At 41.8% G+C, this 15118-nt stretch overlaps 1 protein-coding gene across 3 annotated transcripts; it reads right to left on the bottom strand.

The window, feature by feature from the left end:
* Nucleotides 1-1177: 1177 nt before the first annotated feature.
* On the bottom strand, nt 1178-12604 carry spata2.L (spermatogenesis associated 2 L homeolog). Of its 3 annotated transcripts, NM_001086314.1 has the most exon segments (4): nt 1847-2607; nt 2610-2888; nt 3954-4391; nt 12421-12504. In NM_001086314.1, coding segments are annotated over 3 exon segments (687 nt in total). In that variant the 5' UTR covers nt 4272-4391; nt 12421-12504; the 3' UTR covers nt 1847-2517.
* Nucleotides 12605-15118: the final 2514 nt, after the last annotated feature.

Raw genomic sequence — 15118 nt, 5'->3', positions numbered from 1 at the left:
TTTTTATAGAGACCTACATTGTTTGAGGGGTATAGTTTTACTTTAATTCTGTCTAGTAATAGGGGATGGCTTTACTGCTATACTCTCTTTGAAGGAGCGCCTCTGTCATATTTAAAAGCTAGCAATGACAGCAAGCTATGCCCTATGGTTATTAGGCCACAGTTCTAAGCGGTTTTACTGTGAAACACCAGGAGTTATATAGCTGATGGGTGGGCAATGAGCAAGACTTGGGATTACTTTAGATGGTCATTTATAAATATTACCCTGATATGGAAGTGGAAATAAACAGGAACAAATGAGGCTAATGATCTCTTAGGGCTAGTCCACACGGGGAGATAGCGACGCGTTTGCGGCGACAGTCGCCGCGACCGGCGCAGGCGACAGTTTTGTATGGGCGCCTATGTAAAAACGCCTGTGCTAACCACACGAGGCGATGCGCTTTTCAACAGTCGCCTGAAAAAGCCTGGCGAGGCATTTTCAGGCGACTGTTGAAAAGCGCATCGCCTCGTGTGGTTAGCACAGGCGTTTTTACATAGGCGCCCATACAAAACTGTCGCCTGCGCCGGTCGGGGCGACTGTCGCGGCGCTTTGTCGCCGCGACCGCAAACGCGTCGCTATCTCCCCGTGTGGACTAGCCCTTAGCTGAAGACATTTTGAGAACAAGCCATATCGGGATATAGATAAATACTGCCCCTTTAAAGCCCCAGAATATTCACACGTCAACTGCAACCATGCACAGTAGAATTATCATGCCTTCCCTGCAGAGATGTGCTCAGGCCCACCTGCATGGCATAGGGCGTTCAGACCTGCGTATGGCACCTAGTTGGGCTCAACCAGCAAATTCCCATCACCACATACAAATCATAATTTCCCGTTAGCCAACAGCCTGGGAATATATCAATATCCATGTCACCGACAAACAGGGCAGGGCATGGTGCACACCCCACCATGACAGATCAGATGTCTTTGCTACCACCCCTAAAATACAGAGCTGATTAAACAAGCAAACAATGAACTTTCACCCTATAAACTTGGGAAACACCATACACAGGAACAGGCTACAACTTCCAAATTAACGGCCTGAATAACCACCACCTAAATTACCCAACTTGCAGGTTATTATTTGCATGCAAAACCAGATACCAGTTAACTAAGAAAATTTGCTTACGTCAAAGAATGAATCTTGATTATCTGTCTTTATATTCAGGGGGAAATCTCAGGGTTTAGGCAAGTGTGACAAAATGTTGGCATTTTAATGGCAAATCTCCAAGTGCTTGACAAGTATAGAGACCTACAGCAAACGGCTGAAGGAGAGACAATAAAAAAAAAATGTACTTCCGACAATAACAAGCTCTACCATACTCTAGATGTCTTTTAAAGGAATATGCTCTCAAATTTAATTCCTTCTGGAAATGCACTTTTAAGATTTACAGCAAAACCACAGGGATTTTATTGCACCAAATTGTAGCAGCGAGAACCAGAATTATCCACAGTATTTCCGACGTCACCAAAACTAAAAACACAAAAAAAAAAAAACACTGATAGATTTCTCTTCCCTGAACAGTCAAGTCCAGTGTGTTCCTGTTCCAGAGACTTGGCGAATCCTGTTAGCCCTTATTCAGCAAGAGGTTGCAAGTCTATCTCAAAACAAGATGGGGCAGTTGGGATGATTTATAATTTAGCTGATTGTTAGGTGCAAATTTATGAAAATCGCTTTTCCGGCAGCAATATTCCCGACAGTATGCAGTGATGCAGTTGTTGCACGAGACTTTGGAGCAGACTGTGCAAGTGTTGGAGGCCCCTTGCCTGTTGCAAAAGCCACAGCGCAGTGTGGATGACGGCTTCATTTTTGGATTTTGCTGAGAAGCCCTCTCTTGGGACGACGAGCCATAAGAAGACTTCTCGCGCAGGACGGACCCGGAAGAGTAATTGTCATTCTGACCTGTGGTTTTGATTGACAGGCTACTCTGCTTGTGTGATGGGACATCCGGTCTAAAGAGGAGTACGTTATCACACTTTTGGCACAATGAGCCACTGCACAATACACCGCAACTTTGGCACTTCATGAAAGCGGTCTCTTTGGCTAAATGCGAACGCTTGTGATATAGTGGGTTCATTTCGTTTTTCAATAGCCACACGTCCGGTTTGGCATATTCCTGCCTCTTAAGGTTTTGCATTCTAGTGTCCGGGTCTGTGTACAAATCGACTTCGTCTTCGGGCGGGTAATAACCATAGGTCGAGTTTGATCGTAAGACTCCATTAGGGTTGGAGGAAAGGTTTAAAAATTCATCAGAACAACCATGTGGAGAGCTTGACATGGTCAGCAAAGAAGGCGAGGGTCGTATAATTTCATCTTTGAGATCATCTTCTGCGTCCACTAAAATTGTCTCTTTCCTCAGACTTAAAGATGGTATGAGAGGCGGCTTGTTTTTACTGTCCCAATAGTTATCGTACGTGTCAACAGATTTCGATGGTTTGGTCACCTTCGGTTTGAAGTAGTCTTTTGAAGGGGCTCGCTCACTGGCAGATTTCTGAAGAACCATCCTTGCCATAGATATATTTAAAGTTTCCTTGCACTCGGCCCTCCTCTTCATTTCGTCCGTGCAACCCCGAACGTCCTCGTTGCTGTTCCTTCTTTCGTTAACGACGTCGACTTCTAGGTAGCCTCTGTCCTTGACTTGTAAGTAGATTTCTAGCAGCAGTTCACATTCAACCCTCGCCAAGAAAAGTTCAAAGGCAACTTTCTTAACTTGTGTGGTGTCCACATGGTCTTTCAGCCTGTACACTGGCCCAAGCTCTTGGACATAACCCATATTATGCAAAATATGCCTGATGTCATCATCAGTAAGTGCAGCTCTTACATAATATACAAATGGACCCGTGTATGTCTGTTGAGATAAAAAGAAAGGAATACCAAGGTTAGATGCAAGTTATAGATCAGCAGGTTCATTGGTACATACAGTTTGCTGTCAGTTTATTAGCAGGATCATATATTAAAGGGGATCATTTAATAGAAGTTTCAGCATACTGAAATAAGAAAACTTTCTAATAAGAAATAAGAAACTTTCTAAACAAAATCAATTAAATATTCTGTACTGTTCCTGAAATAATGAAGTTTATCTTCACTATTCCTCTCTCAGCATCGGTTTCTTTTCATTCTCTCTTCATGCAGGAGTTGGGTGTCAGATAGTCATTGAAAGTTAGATCCAATATATCTTATAGGGGGGCTCCTTTTGCCTAGAAGATGTATTCGAGCTCACTTTATTAAAATCACCAGAAATCCTGTCTCTCTGCATGCAGGAATTGTGAAAAAGGCAGTTATTTTGTTCGATTTTGTTTGTACTGGAATCAGTTATTTGAGTGAGCTCTAATACATCTGCTAGGAAAGGGAGCCCCCCTATAAGATATATTGAATCTAACAATCTGGCAACCAACTGATGCATGAAGACAGAATGAAGAGAAACAGATGCCGATAGAGGGATAGTGAAAATAAACGTATTTTATTATTCCAGAAACGGTACAGAATTTTTAATGGATTATATTTACAAAGTTTCTTATTTCAGTATGAGGAAGTTAACATAAGTTTCATTTTCGTGATAGTTCCCCTTTAACTAGAGGGATGAATAAATGGGTTAATAACTCACAAAAAAAAATGTCATTCCGTTACCGATGATACCATTTTAAGGTGTCCATTCCCAGTGTTGGGATTATTTCTTGATGCAATCTGTATAATAAACTGCTCCTTATGTTTGGTTTCTACCATATTGCTTTGAACTCAAGATGATATCCCTAACAGGCGTGGGTAAAAGCAAGGATACATCTATATATAAACAGACAGAATGCCCTGTGAGGAGAAAGGGCGGTGGCTTGTGTAATGGTTCATTTATCCAATCTCAATATGGAGTACAGATAATGAATGTCGAAGTTCTATCGGACAAACAACGGAGGCTCACCTTTATACTTTTATACTCCTTTTTCCAGGGATACAGGAAGAGGTTAATCCCAATTGTTTCAAGCATGGCGGCCGCATTGTGCAGAGAACGTAGGTTCGAAGTCACCAGCGACTTCAGGGAATTCTCACAAACTTCGTAGAATCGGATCAGCCGGAATCGATAAAGGGGATCGACTTTTGGGAGGCTGAGAAAGGCCGACGCCGCCGTGCGAAGATACTCGTCGCTGACCGTACGCTGCTTGTTGTCAGGCGCATCCAGTTTGGCCTCGTGGTACTGTACATATTTTCTAAAGAGGTCTTCCTTGTACTTTGTATCCATTGAAATGCAGTTTTTACTTCCCCCTCCCTGCAGCTAGCGCAGTCGCCTCATCTTTTCCAAGGATTTTTGATGGGATGAGGAATAAACAGGCTGAAGCCGCAATCCGTCATCTTGCCAAGGCTGAAAAATTTAAATGAGATATTTGGTAACCAAGCAAACTTTATGTTTAGACTTTTAGCTGTAACATGCAGAAAACCTTATTAAATTGTATGGCAGCATAAACTTCAATCTGTCTTAGAACAGCATATAATTGCATAATGCACAACCAACACACAACATAAATAGCGTTTCTTATTTCTGACAGTAAACGCAATCTGATAGGATTGGGGGGGGAGGCGGTTATTTAGTGAATGACTAATAACGAGGCTATCAGTTGTGCAAGACAGGATTCAGCAATATTTAGGAACATTCTGTGCTTTCTTCTCCGGCAAAGGGGATTCCCCCCTATTTCTAGAACAAAAATTTATGAATGGAAACATTTTTTTTTGTCTCCTGCATACCTACAACCACATCCTTAAATGCAGCTGCAGTTTCATCACCGTGTCGGTGTGCAAATGGTACATTTCTGACGACAATTTCTTGACTTTAGATCTTGACCTATGTTGTTATACATCCTGCTGTGTACACAAACAGCTCCTGCTCCCTTACGTCTGTTGATGGAATGGGACCAATGCCTCTATACCACCCCCCACCTAACCCTCTGAAGTGGTTTATGCACTTCAAAATATTCAGTTAACCCTTAGGTAGCAGACTCAAAAGCCTATTAACCGTCTAAAACGGTTACGTTAAAACTGCTAAGAACAGCAAGTAAATTAGCACATTTTTTATAGCTTAGTTCCCCTTTAAGCCTTAATTATTTCCACTGGTGAGGCCTTTAGCCGCTGGATTGAAAAATCTGGTTGTCCAATAAACCCTATTCGAGCATGAAAGTGCAGGCAGTGAGAAGATTATGTATATTTTTATTTGTATTGCGCTCCTTGAGGGCAAAGCACTGTACAACAGAACAATAAATTAGCAGAACAAACAGGGGGGGGGGATACTGCAATTATTAAAGGGATACGGTCATGGGAAACCGTTTTTTTCCAAAGCGCATCAGTTAATAGTGCTGCGCCAGCAGAATGCTGCACTGAAATCCATTTCTCAAAAAAGCAAACAGATCTTTTTATATTCAATTTTAAAATCTGACATGGGGCTAGACATATTGTCAGTTTCCCAGCTACCCCCAGTCATGTGACTGATAAACTTCAGTTACTCTTTACTGCAAGTTGGAGTGATATCATCCCCTTGCCTTTTTCCCGCCAGCCGCCTAACAATGGGAGGTTAACACTCCCTAACACAAAATAACAGCTGCCTGGTAGATCTAAGAACATCACTCAATAGTCCCTCTGCAACACATTTAGTTACATTGAGCAGGAGAAACAACAGCCTGTCAGAAAGCATTTCCATCCTTAAGTGCTGCTGTTCTTTCTGAAAGCACATGACCAGGCAAAATGGCCTGAGATGCACCTACACACCAATATTACAACTAAAAAAATACACTTGCTGGTTCAGGAATTCAATTTTATATTGTAGTGCGAATAAACAGTGTCATCTAGAAATAAAAGCTACATCATAAATATCGTGACAGAATCCCTTTAAAATACAATTCCCATAAATATAAAGTATAATTACAATACAGATTAAGTGCTCAGTATCAAGGAGACAAAAGGAGGTCCCTGTCCCATCAGGCTTACAGTCTAAATGGTAGGGTAACTTACAGACACAATTCGGAGGGGTATTAAGTGCTGTCGAGTGGAGCTTCCTTTCTGTACAACCAGATTGTGCATGCCTGGCAGCAGCAAGTCATCCTGTTTTTGACGGACTGCCAAAAAATGGGAATATTTCTTCACCGAGAAAGGTTTTTAATGCACCCACCATAAAATGCAGTTTGCCGACTGATCCTGCTTCGTGTAAAAGCGACACAGACAGCGTGGCATGTAGGTTTCTAGTGCAACCGGACACACCTTTGATAGGAAAAACCCAAACACTATATCTCCCTAAGTGTTAAAGGAACACTCATCACATTTTAACTCCACAGAGTTGCCTTTAGAGGTTTAGATTGCAGCATAAAGTTCAATACGCCGCAGGACTTCCCAGACAGCAGTGCTGTAACTGCCCATCAGAGAAATGTTGTCTAAATTGGAAGTATACAGCTAGAAATACGGCCATAAATCAAGACAGGAGTAATGTATTTCTGGCAGAAAGTAAGCAGAGACAGTGACACGAGTAGCAGGAACGGCACTCCCCCATGCAAATTTAAATAGGGACTTTTTCAGAAGGGAACAGGTCTAGTATGGCAGCCCTACTTCAACCACATTGTAACATGTTCATTACATTAAAGGAGAATTAGACCCTAAAAAAAGAATAGGGTTAAAAATGCCATGTTTTATATACTGAACTTATTGCACCAGTCTAAAGTTTCAGCTTGTCAATAGCAGCAATGATCCAGGACTTCAAACTTGTCACAGGGGGTCACCATCTTGGAAAGTGTCTGTGACACTCACATGCTCAGTGGGCTCTGAGCAGCTGTTGAGAAGCTAAGCTTAGGGCTCATCACTAATTATCCAGCAGAAAATGAGCTTCCCCTGTAATATAAGCTGATACTACAGGTTTGCTGATTATTAAATTCTGATGCTAATTGCACTGGTTTCTGTGCTGCCATGTAGTAATTATCTGTATTAATTACTAATCAGCCTTATATTGTGACATTTCTAAGCTCAGGAAGTGACAGCACCACAGAGCACGTGCAGTGAATCAGCAGAAAAGAAGATGGGGAGCTACTGGGGCATCTTTGGAGACACAGATCTTTACTGCTAAAGGGCTGTGGTTGCCTTGGGCTGGCACAGAAGCACAAAACATAATGTACAACATTTCTAGCTACTTCTTTAGTTAAGCTTTAGTTCTATTTTAAGTTTATTCTATGTTTGCGCTTATGAGGAGAGTTAATATATGGCTAGCTCATCCTACTTCATTATACAGTTTAGACCTAAGACATTGAATAATAACCATGTATATTTACTTAGTGTGAACAACAGGAACCCTGTGTTTTTTAGAGTCTGACTCTGTTTAAAAGTCAGAATCGCATAACTGCAAGGAAGGAAGTAGTTACCTTGGAAGATGAAAGCAGAAAGAGCAAGCAATAAAATCCCCCTTTTAAAACACTGTTGTACAGGTATGGGATGCGTTATTTGGAAACCCATTATACAGAAAGCTCTAGGCCGTCTCCCATAGACTGCATTATATCAAATCCAGATTTTTTTAAAACTATTTCCCTTTTCTCTGTAATAATAAAATAGTACCTTGATCCCAACTAAGATACAGTATAATTAATCCTTATAGGAAGCAAAACCAGCCTATTGGGTTTATTTAACGTTTAATGATTTTCTAGTAGACTTAAAATATGAAGATCCAAATTACAGAAAGATCCCTTATCCGGAAAACCCCAGGTCCCGAGCATTTTGGATAACTGCTCCCATGCCTGTATTAAATACCGCTTTAAAATGGCCAAAAATAAGGAGAACACAGATTGCTTTTAATTTAAAGAAAAAGCAGAATACACAAGGTTAGTTTTTATTTCTAGCAAAGGTGCTACTTAGCTATATACCACCCCTTATAGTACACATCTATATTGATTAGCAAAACACTGGGGACCTACGTTCAATTTCAGCTGCTCACACTATCTGCAAGGAGTTTGTATGTTCTCTTTGTATCTGTGTGGGATTCTTCCTACAACCCAAAAGCATATAGAGAGGTTAAATCTGATAAAGATGAACCTTGTGTGTGTGATATGAACCTTAGATTGTAAGCTCCACTGGTGACTGATGTGAATGACGTATAATCGTCATAAATAATAATAATGAATGGGGATCAGTTAGGATTTGTGCCACTGGGACAGAATGCTCTGTTATACAGAAAGCTAGAATCTCAGCTGCCATAAAGCAGGACAGCACTGCTGCTTACAATGGGGATCAGATAGGATCTGTGCAGCCACTGGGACAGAATGCTCTGTTATACAGATAGCTAGAATCTCAGCTGCCATAAAGCAGGACAGCACTGCTGCTTACAATGGGGATCAGATAGGATCTGTGCAGCCACTGGGACAGAATGCTCTGTTATACAGATAGCTAGAATCTCAGCTGCCATAAAGCAGGACAGGACTGCTGCTTACAATGGGGATCAGATAGGATTTGTGCAGCCACTGGGACAGAATGCTCTGTTATACAGATAGCTAGAATCTCAGCCATAAAGCAGGACAGGACTGCTGCTCACAATGGGTGTCAAACAGGATTTGTTTACAAAATATTACATTAACTACAAAACTTATTTCTGAGAATAACATCCCTTTGACTGTAAATTGTTCATTTAAAAAGGTTTAGGTACTTTTCTACTCTAGTAGCTTTCGCTTTATATGCTATTTTCTCCAAGATGACACAGCAGTTCCCACATTAGATGCAATCAATCAATCTAAAATGCTTTCCAGCCAAACCTATACCACAAAGACCCCTTATCTGGAAAGCCCCAGGTCGCAAGCATTTTGAATAACAAGTCCCATACCTGTACTAATGTCATCAATTGTGCATGTAGATAGACTATAAAATAAAAAGAGGTTTTGTTGGCAAATGGCCCCTCACACAGATGTGCTGCACAGTCATCGGACAGTGACATTCTAGGTGTTTTGGCAAGTCATTCTGACCTGTAATGGATATTCCTCCAATAGTAATGGAGAGTCCTCCAGTATAAAGCACCCTGCCTTTATCCATTATTGGAGGAATTTGTACATTCCCAGAGTCACAGTATTACCATATGGGGTAGAGTAGTACTGGTATGGGATCCATTATCTGGAAAACAGTTATCCAGAAAGCTCAGAATTAGAGAGCTATCTACCATAGACTCCATTTTATCCAAATAATCCAACTTTTTTTAAAAAAATCGCTAATATAGAACGAAAAAAAAAACAAAAAGACAAATTAAACTTTGAAATCGCTAAGTCTTTATTAAGAAATAATTTACCAAAACTCTGCTTGTGCTCCTCTTCTGAAAAGGCGACGATCCATCATGCGGCGCTCAATATCTCCTCCCTGGCTATCTCCTATAAGGAAGGCAGGGAGGAGAAATCAAGCGCTGCACGATGGATCACCTTTTCTGAAGAGGAGGGCAATAAAGAAATAAAGCGATTTCAAAGTTTAATTTGTCTTTGTGGTTTTTTTTTTCATTCTATACTAACAAATATTAAAAAAAAATTCATGTTACTGGTCCTTTAAGTTATGAAGATCCAGGTCCCGAGTATCCTGGATAACAGGTCTAAAACCTGTAGTGTTATAGTCAGTGGCGTAACTACCGGGGGAGCAGGGGGTGAGATTGGGCCAGGGCCCGCACCCCCTCAGGGCCCCCCAGCAGCTCGCACGCTGCTGATTCTGGCTGGATTCCGGGCATACGGAGGGGGGGTGGGGGCCCGGCTGCACGTCCCGTGCCAGGGCCCGCCCCCCTCTAGTTATGTCGCTGGCTATAGTGCCAAGGTTCCTTAACACATCTTCAGACCCCCAAATAACAATATAATAATGGGAATCTATAGAAAACACTGATCAAAATCACCAGAACACTTATTGACCACATTGTGCAGTACCCAAAAACGATGGCTTGATGTTAAAGGTATATATATATCCAGAATGCAGACGTGACGCTTGTATGGAATTCCCCAGTTCAGCTATCAAATATTCACAAGTGCATTATAAATAAATATCACATAACTCTCAAGAGAATATTTGTGGATTAAAAACAAAACAATAAAAAATATGTTCAGCTTGAATAACATTAAAATTGTGTTTTTGTTAGTTTTTTTTAATGCCAGCAATTGCATTTAAACAGAACCCCTATTGCTGGTTTGCACGGTAAGGGGTCCTAGGCTCAACCTTAACGGCAACACTATCTGCAAATAACTGGCATGTTCCCCCTATGTCTGAGTGGGGTTCCTACAGGTCTTATTACTACCATACTTCAAAAACATACAGGCAGGCTAACTGGCTTCCGGTTTCATTGACCCTAATGAGTGTAAATTTTATAGAGGGGGTGATGTATAATCTCTGTACATCGCTGAAGAATATGTTAGCGCTATACAAAGAACAATAATTTCAACCACCAAAAAAAAAAAATCTACTTAACACAAAAAGATACTTGTTTTGAACTGCTGTGCTGACACAATGACATTCAACCACAAAGCATGAAACACTGCCCTCCATGACAAAGCCAATGCAATAGTAAAATATGCTTTTATGCAATATCTGGTACAGGGTTCGGCAGCTTTTTCAAGAGGATGCCCTTTAATAAAACAATCATTGTGTCACGAAAAGTGTACAGGTATAGGACCTGTTATCCAGAATGCTTGGGACCTGGGGTTTCCCGGATAACAGATCTTTCTGTAATTTTGCTCTCCATAACTTAAGTCTACTAGAAAAACATGTAAACATTAAATAAACCCAAGAATCTGATTCTGCTTCCAATAAGTATTAATTATATCTTAGTTTGGATCAAGTACATGGTGTTGTTTTATTATTACAGAGAAAAAGGAAATCCTTTAAAAATTTGGATTATTGGGATAAAATGAAGTCTATGGGAGACGGGCATTCTGTAATTCGATAACGGATCCCATACCTGTGCAAACAAGGTAAGACGGTGTGAATGATGTGATTGTGGAATATTTTGGTGTTACATAAACAATAGCGTTAAAGAGTTGTGAATTCCTGCGTATAATTATTTGAATTGCTCTCCAATGTCGTATTATGTTTCCCAATACCTTGGACAACACACCTGTACAGATATCTAATTGGTGTATGGGTAATGACCCAGTATTACAAAATCAGGATGTAAAAGTGTATCCAGTCACTAAAAATGTAGGGAAATTCACCAAACCAGTTTGCTTTCTGTTGTCTTACTATAGCTGCTTTAGAGCTTTCCAAATTCCCCCACCTCAAGTCTGGTACCCAAAGGAGTAAATGTGACCGTTTCTCGCATTTGCTTGCTGCAAAACATTATTTGAATACTTATTCTGGAACAGAATTCCCTTCTGTAAAATAAAAAAAAGGTATAATACAGTGCGAGTGAGAAACCGTTCTCTTCCTATTTATTAATACTCTGGTCACAATTATGACCAAAAATAAAGTCTTCTAACTATTTGTGGCTAAATAAGCACTCACCCCAAATCTACGCCTAACTGGCCTTCAGACTGGGCCCCCTTAGCTCATAACAAGGTTACAGATATATAGAAACATTGGGGTAACAGTCACCCTGCTATAGTTCCAGGGGTACCCAGAGTACAAATAAGCACTCACCCCAAATCTCCTCATAACTGGCCTTCAGACTGGGCCCCTTAGCTCATAACAAGGTTACAGATATATAGAAACATTGGGGTAACAGTCACCCTGCTATAGTTCCAGGGGTACCCAGGGTATAAATAAGCACTTACCCCAAATCTCTCCCTAACTGACCTTCAAGCTGGGCCCCCTTAGCTCATAATAAGGTTACAGATATATAGAAACATTGGTGTAACAGTCACCCTGCTATAGTTCCAGGGGTACCCAGGGTACAAATAAGAACTCACCCCAAATCTCCCCCTAACTGGCCTTCAGACTGGGCCCCTTAGCTCATAACAAGGTTACAGATATATAGAAACATTGGGGTAACAGTCACCCTGCTATAGTTCCAGGGGTACCCAGGACACAAATAAGCACTCACCCCAAATCTCACCCTAACTGACCTTCAGGCTGGGCCCCCTTAGCTCATAACAAGGTTATATTATTACTTTAATCACAGGTAAAGCGACATCCCATGCATTTGCCACAGTTGCCAATAGTCCTATAAGTCAGTATTGCTGATACACCCATTTCAGTGTCAGTGCCAGTAGGGGTGCCTAGGAGGATATATTAGTTACAGTCACTTTTCTCCTCAGGTCCCCTTGCTGTGAGGGCAGAGACTGGACAGGTAGCTGCAGGTGACAGCCCACTATAACCCATCAATCACTACCAGGGTGGTTCGTCCTGTGAGGAGATGGTCAGTTCCTGGGCTCACACACAGCTGAACGACTAAAGCCATCATCCTCACCATCCCATATACGCACCCAGGCCGAGGAAGCGAGGAAAGGCCGCTCTCCTTCACATCCCGAACCTCATCTTCCCTCTCCCTGTCGCCATTATGGAACAACGCTTGACTTCCTCCTTCTTCTGACGTCAGAGCGCAGGCACAGAGCGCGCACGTTACCAGACCTGCACCTGAGCGCGCTCCTTCAGCTTGTGTGAGCGATGTTAGAGATTGTCCAATCAGAAGCAGAGCCGCGCAATGACGTCAATGTAGGTCCAGACTAAACTAATGGCAGTTGGATGATGAATGGCCCTGTCACAAGCAAGGACCTTGTTGCTAGTTCCAGAGACAGCGGCCAAACCCTTTAATTCTACTGCATTTAGAGCAATTGTTTGAAAACTGAGCAGCCTATTTGATGTTTCTTTTCCAAAATGGAGGGTTTTATATTTGCATAATAAATATGCAATTTTTAACACACAAGTCTGAGTTGTTTTTTTTTTAGGAAACTACTTCCTTGTCCTGTTCTCATTGTAACTTTGGAGCTTCTGGTAAAGTTTAACGAAACTATGGGATTTGCATTGTAGTCAAACTTCCAAAATACCACACCAATTAACAAAAGAACACCATGGCACTCACAGCTAGGGTTGCCACCTTTTCCGGAAATAAATAACCGGCCTTCCTGTATATATTTCTCTTTTTTCCTTATTAATAACATTGGGATCAACCATCATTTTTACCAGCCAGGTCGGTAAAATACTGGTAGGGTTGCCACCTGTCCAGTTTTGACCTGGACAGCCCGGTAATTTGAAGGGCTGCCTGGGTCAAAACTGCCTGCCCGGTTTTCCAAATTAGGAAAACCGGGCAGGATTCTCTAAGAATGAGTCTGCTTCCGACATCATGGTCAGCCCCCTCACATACCTCCCAACTGTCCCTTTTTCGGAGGGACAGTCCCTCTTTTGACAGCTCAACCCGCAGTCCCTCATTTGTACTGGAAAGTCTCTCTTTTCTCTGCACTGAACAGGCAGAAAAAGAAACAAAGTTTCTCACTTAATTGGTTTTTAGCAGAGAGCCCAGAACACCTAACAGGTGCAAGTAAGATACTTTGTAACAATTTTGAGACACAAAAACACAGTTTAGATAAGGAGAAATATTTTCAAACTTTCATAACCTGCCAAATTTTGTAAAACGAACATTGTAATTAGGGTGTGTGGCCACAGAAAGGGTGTGGTCAAAAAATTTCTGCTGTACGTGCGGGAAAAAATTTTTTGTCCCTCTTTTTACTTCCAAAATGTTGGGAGGTATGCCCTCAGCATCTGGGCCCAGCCACCTATGCATCACAGCCCGCCCCTCCACATCACAGCCCCGCCCCCTGCCCTGTCTCCACTGGGCTAAAAGGTGGCAACCAGGTCTAGACTGGGAGTCAAAATAGGTCCTGGCATTTCAAGTACACAGAGGCCCAATCAGTCCCCCACCAGCTCACTAAATAGTGACTGTCTATGGCAACGTACAGCAGCTCTCTGGCATTTGCCAGAACTCACAGATTACCATTCCGGACCTGGTGCAGTGTCGGACTGGCACACCAGGGGCCCACCCAAAAACCTTTGACCAGGGGCCCACCAATAAATTTTAGACAAGGGGCCCACTCTTAGTACTGTTATTCTTCCTCTCCTTACTCAGCCTCTATTCTCCTAGTCTCTTCTTTACACACTATAATCTATTATTCCCTTTATTTAGCCTCTTTGTTCTTATAACAATAGGGAATGACCATGAAATAGGCCAAATGTTTAGCAGCATAAGGGCCCACTGACACCCGGGCCCACCGGGACTTTTCTTGGTATCCCGGTGGGCCAGTCCGACACTGACCTGGTGGCAACCCTAAATACCGGCCTGGTGGCAACCTTACCCACATCTCATGATATATGGTGGGCCCCACAGTATTAAATGACAGACACACTGCAAGCCCATGCCTCCTCAGGACTCCCCATTGTAGCCAATCCATTCTCCAAGCAGCTGTGATATACAGGCAAAGTTCAATAAATGATATGGAAGGCTCAGTCTTTATTCTCTTAACACTTCATAAACACAACTTTGGATTTTACACTGAACTCAACCAGAACCGATGCTGTTGCCTACTCTTTCCCTGCAGAACAGAATTTCTTTTCCTTTGTCTAGCACTGCCTGACACCCCCCCCCTTTCCTCCAACTTACAACTTGATTAACAACTTGACATGTTAACCAGCATATATTACACTACCTTACATACATAATGTGGGGAGTTATATAGTCTCAAATTGTTTGACTTCTTTGTGTGACAAAAAGTCCCATGATTTTAAGGATTCGGTTCAGCCGGGCACTTGAATTCAGCCGAATCAGAATCCTGCCAAAATGCCAGAATCCTAGCACCAAGATTAATAATGTACAAGCCTTAACACTCTTTCCTTAGTGGCTAAAACACACAAATGTATGCAACAATCCAGAAATATGTTTTAAAGGGGAGCTGTCACCATAAGAAATCATTTCAAAATCCTATTTTATTATGTTAGTCTAGCAAATAAACTTTACTTACACTATATAAATTATTTAAATCTTGTTCCTTTCAGTCTGAATCCTTTCAGTCTTTCACAATCACAGCAAGCTGGCAGCAGCCATTTTGTAAACACTGTTATTAAGACAAGCTTTGCATTATCTCAAAATCTTGTTTATGAGCCAGAATGAGGCACCTGATGTCCATGCCCGTA

This window comes from Xenopus laevis, chromosome 9_10L (genome assembly GCF_017654675.1).
Source record: "Xenopus laevis strain J_2021 chromosome 9_10L, Xenopus_laevis_v10.1, whole genome shotgun sequence".
Taxonomy (NCBI): Eukaryota; Metazoa; Chordata; class Amphibia; order Anura; family Pipidae; genus Xenopus; species Xenopus laevis.
Note: the sequence above shows the minus strand (reverse complement) of the source record. Positions and strands in the feature narration are given on the sequence as shown.

Excerpts from the sequence above, each read along its gene's own strand:
- spata2.L (XM_018234034.2), bottom strand. The coding sequence starts at position 4,271 with ATGGATACAAAGTACAAGGAAGACCTCTTTAGAAAATATGTACAGTAC. Across the intron at positions 2,889-3,953 it reads AGGAGTATAAAAGTATAAAG|ACATACACGGGTCCATTTGT; the intron begins GTGAGCCTCCGT and ends TTATCTCAACAG.